Source organism: Cricetulus griseus, chromosome 7, assembly GCF_003668045.3.
Source record: "Cricetulus griseus strain 17A/GY chromosome 7, alternate assembly CriGri-PICRH-1.0, whole genome shotgun sequence".
NCBI classification, from domain to species: Eukaryota; Metazoa; Chordata; class Mammalia; order Rodentia; family Cricetidae; genus Cricetulus; species Cricetulus griseus.
In genome coordinates this window covers 77,352,169-77,359,327 of record NC_048600.1, presented here as the reverse complement: position 1 = coordinate 77,359,327, position 7,159 = coordinate 77,352,169, and the positions used below count along the sequence as shown (strand labels likewise).

At 43.5% G+C, this 7,159-nt stretch overlaps 1 protein-coding gene across 1 annotated transcript; it reads right to left on the bottom strand.

The window, feature by feature from the left end:
• Nucleotides 1–2,711: 2,711 nt before the first annotated feature.
• On the bottom strand, nt 2,712–3,381 carry LOC118239164 (proteasome inhibitor PI31 subunit-like). The gene is made up of 2 exons (XM_035447898.1): nt 3,065–3,381; nt 2,712–3,011 (listed from the first exon to the last, which is right to left on the bottom strand). Exons 1-2 carry the CDS (start codon nt 3,353–3,355, stop codon nt 2,751–2,753), a joined length of 552 nt encoding a protein of 183 aa, XP_035303789.1. The 5' UTR covers nt 3,356–3,381; the 3' UTR covers nt 2,712–2,750.
• Between the last annotated feature and the right edge of the window lie 3,778 nt (nt 3,382–7,159).

Genomic DNA, 7,159 nt, shown 5'->3' with positions numbered 1-7,159 from the left:
TTTTCCAAAATTCTCTCCACTTCTCATAAAACATAAATTATGAAATAATTCTGAAGAAAAATTCAAAGGTAAAGAAAATTATGCTATAAACAGACTCCATATTTTCAATCCTCAGACTTAACAGATGTTAACACTTAGCTAAATTTGCTTAAAATTAAAAAAAAAAACCTTAAAACATAACCTATAAAGCTGAGTCCCATTTGGGCTTCCCAATCCTATTAGCCTCTCACTCACAATAACTTCTACTCAGAATTAGATCTAGCTCATTCCCATGCTTATAGCCATGGTTTTGTATTTTACTGCACATTTGTGTGTCTAATTCAGCTTGCCAGCCAGTGTACTGAGTTAAGAGATTTTTGTTTTATGCTGCTTTAATTTTGACCACCAAGCTTTTCACTTCTAAGATCTCCGTATCTGCTGCATTTTCATGGCTACCATTTTCATTCTGCCCCTCTGTTAAGTCTGTTTTCTCTGGTTAGGTGCATGGGGCAGCTCTCTGTCAAGCTGTCAGCTTCCTTCGGGTGTGTAATGACTTCTGGCTATCTACATATGACCATGGGGATCTGCTGGCCAGGGAAGGTCCAGTGACTATTCTCGCACAGGAAGGTAGTTTTTGTCCTGGGAGATTAGTTTGCATACTAGATGCTCACCATCCCAGGGACTCTTAAGGAGATTATGCTGTGCTCACCTCCTGACCCAAAGTTCTGTGTACGGGGTGCAGGATGCTGGAAGGTCACCTCACCTAGCTGTTCCCTTCCACCACAGGACTCCTGTTTCTCCAAGTATGGAACCCCCACATAAGCACTTTCTACTTACACAAAGTGAAATCATCTAATTTATTCATCTATATTTTTCAACAAAAACTGTGGTTTACATTAAAAGAATATCTACTTGACTTTGCTTTCCAGACTGTTACTGTTATGAATGTGTGCAGTATCCTCTGTCTACTGTATATGTAGATTGAAGCAAGAGGGGACAGGAAAAAGTGTGTGTTCACTCTATCATCTTAAATCACAACCATTTTTAAATGGTCCCTCAGAACTTTCCCATTAAATTGAAAGGCATTTTTTCTATTGAATAAGTTCAGTCTTGGGTGTGTGTGTGTGTGTGTGTGTGTGTGTGTGTGTGTGTGTGTGTGTGTGCATACCAATGCTGTATGATACTTTTCCAAGAGAGATATGAACAAATGAATACACCCAAGATTTGAAGCCAATGATGTAATAATAATACCCTGAACTCCAATCTGGTGAGCCAATGAAGCCGCAGGTTACTTAGAGGAATATAGGGTTTATTTACAGGAACAGGAACAACTCAAAGGTCGATACATCACTGAAATCTGTGACAGCTCAGAAGTGCTGGGGATTTAGAGATCTGAACAATTTGCAGGCTTCTCAGCAGATGCAGAGTGCCTTCTAGGCAGCTGGACTGGTCTGAGTCTTCTCAGTGGTCTCTACTATTCATAGAACCTTGAATATGGAGCAGTCAGTTTCATGGCCTTCCTGAGACTTTTGAGTAGTTTACTTCTGAGGCTAAAGAAGTTTACCTATAGAACTTTAGGGGGTCTAAAGGGCCTTTAGAAATCACTGAGTCTTAACAAGATTCCATCCACATCAAAAGGTTTTAAAACAGAGGAAATAGCTACACAACAAGGCATCCACATGCTCTTTGCTTGGTTGGGACCTTCAGAACTATTCCTCCTATTCCTCTCTCTCTCTCTCTCTCTCTCTCTCTCTCTCTCTCTCTCTCTCTCTCTCTCTGTGTGTGTGTGTGTGTGTGTGTGTGTGTGTGTATGTAGGCTGGAGGACAACTTTGGATGTCATCCTCAGAAAGGCTGTGTATCTCCTTTGAGAAAGGGAATCTCACTGCAGCTCCTCAATTAGGCTAGACTAGCTAGCCAGCAAACTCTATCAATCTACCCCTTACACACACACACACACACACACACACACACACACACACACACAGAGAGAGAGAGAGAGAGAGAGAGAGAGAGAGAGAGACTAAGATTACAAGTGTATTGTGGTGATAATCTTTTTTTTTCTTTTTTTTAACAGGTCTGCTCTGTTTATTCCTCTACTTACTGACCACAGCAGCCCAGGGAAACAGCCAATAGGCTGCACAAACAGGAGCAACTGGAAGAGGATGCCCTTGGAAGGACACAGCAGTTTTTCGGTGCCTGCTTTGGTGAAATCATCCTTGTAGTTCATAGGGTTCCAGTCACACTTCTACACACAAAACCCGAGTGGAGCTCATCTTAGTGATGTCAGGAGCAAGAGTAACTTATGAAAGGGGGGAAGGGGGCTTGAAAAGAATGGGCCCTTCTAGGAGTCATTCAGTCCTTTAAGAGTTTGTGCATTAACTTAAAAAGGAAAGTGGAAGACCGGCAACATGAATTCTATATTGACATTTGGTTCTTAATAATAACATCCAAAATGCGTTCTGGTCTTATAGCGCTGTGACCGGGACTGCATCGGGTGGAGGGTTTATGTTGCCCGAGTCTCCCTTGGAAGTGGAGAGAAGCTGGTGATGATAGAGACACACAGATTTCTCCTTGGGACCTATATGCAGCTGGGTGGGGTGCCGCAGCGGGTGCCTCGGTTCTGACAAGGGCTAGGGATGCAACCCCAGCAGGCCTGCAAACACATGGGCAGAATCCTCTGCCCTGAGCCCACAAGAACGCGAACAAAGGGCCAGTGATGGCAGCTCCGGGAGAGTGCAAGGGAGGCTGAGATGTTACATTCTTGAGGCTTTCACCGGTACATGTCATCGTAGCCCGGTGTGGGGAGATGGTCTGGACTAGGTCCAGATGGGCTGGTCCCAATGGGTCCAAAGGGGTCAAAGCGAGCTCCTGGGGGCACAGCACCAGGGGGAAGCCGGTTCGGGAGGCCTGAGGATGGGTCAATAAGTGCTCTTGGGAAGTCAGAACTCAGGGGATCCACAATCATGCCACCTCTCTGACACCGGACGTGGTCTAGGTCTTCTCCCCCGACAGCAAAAGGGCTCAGGGTTTCACACCTGGTATGTCTGCCTGGCTGGGTTTACAAGTGTCATGGGGGACAATATTTTTCCAAGGAGGCTGCCAGCAAGGGTGTGGGTGGTGTGAGGGAATCCGGAGTGGGTCCACCTCTCTGGCAGTGGCAGGTGGGAACTCCCGATGGGGACTGCTTACACGAGCCTTCTCCCACTGCTCATGGATAGGTGTGATAATTCCACATCTGATCTGAAACTGAAGCTCCTCACTGTTCTTATAGGTCCTGTGGAAATCACTCAGGTCTTCTGCATCAATATAATCATCTACGTTCAGAGTCAAGTCTGCCACCTGCTGTGTGCCATGTTCCAGCACATTGATGATCATGGCACTCTCCAAAGACGCAACTTTCAGAAGGAAACTACTAACTAACTAACTATAGAGGTCCGAGGTCTGTACAGACAGACAGGAAGTGACATAGCTGAGCACAAACAGGATATAAACTGCTTAGGAGGTAAGGTGTGCTATGGCTCTCAGCATTTCCCTCTACATATCTGACTCCGGCCTTTATTATCTAGACCAACTAAGAACTCCTTTTACAGTGTATACCACCATATCCAGTTTTTAATGTAGTTTCAGGGCTGGAACTTGAGTGCTCATGCTTGCCAGCCAGGTGCTTTCCCCACATCCACAGTGAAATCAGCATGCTCCCAATAGCCACAGTGTGGTATATAGGAAGCACTACCTCTAAATCCAGCTTGTTAGATTATGGAGAGACATCTCATTGAGATTGCATGAGACAGAGCCTCTGTTTTAAAGAGGCTCTTTTGAGCTTAAGAATTACATGAAGACATCATTAAAAAGTACAATACACGAATTGAGCAGATCCTGATGGCACAGGCCTGTAATTCTGGGATTTTAGAAGGTTAAGGCTTGCTGGGCTATGGAGGGAATTTAAAGCCAACCTGGGAACTTTGGTGAGACCCCAGTCTCAAACAAACAACTAAAGCTGACAATCCAGGATGTAGCTAAGTGGCACAACACTTACCTAACAGGTACCAGGCCCAGGTTCAAACCTCAGCTTTTCAAAACAAAATAGAAAGCACATGAACTGAAGGAAAGTAGAGGCTGCGGTGTGAGGGAGCTGTGGGCAAGGGCATTTTCTCTCCCTCTCTGCATCTAATGTGATCCTGGCTTTTAAAAATCCATTCAGTTTTCTTTGTTGCTCTCAGCCCAGGAGCAATTTAAATAACAAAGGTATTTTATTGAGTCCTGAAAACAGTTTATCCTTGAACTTGCCTCGGCTCAGCCCTGTGGTTGGAAGGGAAATGGTTCTTGGACAACTTGCCAATTTCCCTTTGTCGTTTATCTTATATTCCCAATAAGATTTGCATTGTTTGTAAATTGCCTGTTTCACCCAGGCTTTCAAATGACTAACATGGGCTTTCCTAATCCTCCCTGTATAAAGGCTACCTCTCCTTCTTAATTTGTACTTGTTCTTTTCTCTTCTTGATTAGTTCTTCTAAACATTTGTCTACCTCATTAGTATTTCCAAAGAATCCAGTTTTTCAGTCACTTATCAACCACACACAGTTTTTCCAATCTGAGCTGCATTACCATCTACCTGACTTGCTCTCAGCTCAGTATTCACTCTGAGTAGATTGGAAACATCTCAAGCTTGAACTCATTTCTGTTGTGTGACTCTTTTAAAGCTATGCATTTCCCTGTAGTTACCACCTTGACCACACCTCAGATTCTCATAGCTTTAGAAAATGCCCAAGAACCTACTGCCTTGCTTAACAATGATTACCATGTGCCAGGCAAAACCAAACAGACAAAACAGAGAGTACATGAAATGAAGAGCAACGAGAGGCTGCAACATGAAGAAGCTATAGGGAGCATGCTCTATGCAGCTTTTGACATCAATTTTATGACTCTGACTTAATTTCTAATCCCCACATTCTTGCTGCATATAAACTCCCGTGTTTTCTGCCCTTTGCTCTTCAGCCCTGCAGCTGGGTCAGAAAGACAGAAAGGTCTTTCCTGCCCTCTTTCTTTCTCCTTCGTCTTCACTGCATTACACAGATTGCATCCTACTGTTGACTTCACAGGATATCTGTTAACATGGATCCCTGTCTTCCCAGCTCAGAGGTACCCCATCCCCTGTAGAGCAGTACCCAGAAACACACCTTGTTCTCATCAGCTGCCCTTAGTGTGCTGAAACCCATGAATAGGTGCCTTTTTTCCCCTTTAGATTTCAATACTCAATATTCTAAGAATGAAATGACATCAGGGAAGTAATTGCTATAGTGTAAGATGTTGAAAGGGTGAATAATCAAACTCAGATGGATTTCTTGGATGGGAAATCAGTTTACAGTTCAAGCATAGGGCCTGGGTGGAGATGTATAGCCAGGGGAAGAAATTACATCACACGAGAATCAAGAGCAATGGTCAGAATAGCATTAGTCGGTGACACAAAGGAATCGGAGAGTATGTGGCCAGCAAGACAGGATGATGAGAAGAAAGGGACAACTACATGGCAGGCCCACTAAAAGCCAAGTTCATCTGACTTGGGAGAAGAATTGAGGCTGCAAAATGTGTTCACTTCAGTCTGCTGGCTTCATTTGTGTTTTCACAATGTCACTTGGTAGCCTTATAGATCTTACGATGCATACCCCAAGGCCATGTGAAGTTGAGTTGATGTCAACACTATGAATGAAAGTCTCTTAAATGAACAAGAGGACAGTTACCAGCCACTTGAATAAGCAAGCAGCTTTAAGCCAAGACTCAGAAAACTCTCAACCTTAGTGAGACTACCAGTTTGACCTCCTTTGCTCCTTGTTTTCCTAGTAGCTCAACTCAGAATTCCCTTCATCAGGCCTCTAGTTCCTGCATGCTGCTGCTCCAATCCACAGGTGAATTCTAGTCTCTTTACCCTTAATCTCCATTGGAATTAATGGCTTGCTTACCCAGCAGACTCTGGTAGGTAGCAACAGTGGTCAATGGATTCTGTGATTTCTGAGATTGGGGCAAAGAAATCTTGAAGTCACCATTGGGTCACTTGCTTAGCTCATTCTTACAAGCCACCCACTATGGTATAAGAAGCCCATGCCAATGGAATAGCCACGCATTTGGTGTGTCAGTCACCAATCCCAGCTGCAATCCTTGCGCCATCGCCACTTTTCGGGTGACCCTTCTTGGCCATTCAACTCAACTGGACCTTCCCTTGAGCACAGATTCATCCAATACCTGTGTGGAACTGTATGATGTTCACCAAATGCAAAACCAGCTGAGTCCAGTGAGTGTACAGAGGAATGAGAAACAATGATTAATTTTTATAACATTGAGCTTTGAGGCAGCCATTTATAGAGCAATACATGATTAGAGCAATCTTCTATGCTTGAATAACACGAAGAAAAGTCCCCATCAGAGAAGCATATCTTCCTTCATTCAGGAGACATGGATTGCCATCTTCCCAGTTAAAGTCAAAGCTTATTGAGTGGGAACACTTATCCCACCAATACTTCTTTTCTGAGCCATTATTATACTCTTTGCTAGCAAAAGAGCAGTATCTTTTCCAAGTTATTATTTGAAGATGGCCACAAGTCAATTTTCTTCCTGTTAGTCACTTCTTAGTAATTAGGATTCTCGAGACTCTGATATTAGTAGACTGCTGAGTTTATTGTTAAACTTAATTGATAGTCAGCACAGCAGGTGTTTATGATCTGTCCTTTATATACTGTGATAGATCTTCTGGTTTACAAATGAAATGGAGTTCTGCTCCCAAGAATCCTTTTATTCAGAAGAGAAAACAACCCAAAGATAACACATTTCAAGGAAAAACGTATTGGGTGATTGTGCCAATTACTTATTGCCATGGTGAAATTCCTGAAAAGAAACAAGGCTTTTGTTGTTGTTGTTTGGTTTGAGGAGGAGTTGTTTGGTTTTCTGGTTTACAGGGGAATACAGTCTACCAAGTTGGGAAGTTAGTGCAGCAATAGCAGAAGGCCAGCTGGTCACATTACATACAGAGGCAAAAAACAAGAAGTGAACAGAATATGAGGTCAGATCATTATACCTCAAGACCTACCCTCAGTGACACACTTCCTCAAGCAAGGTTCCAACTCTGAAGAGATTCCACAACTTCAAACAGTACCATCAGCTGGGGGCCAAGTGTTCAACCACATGAAG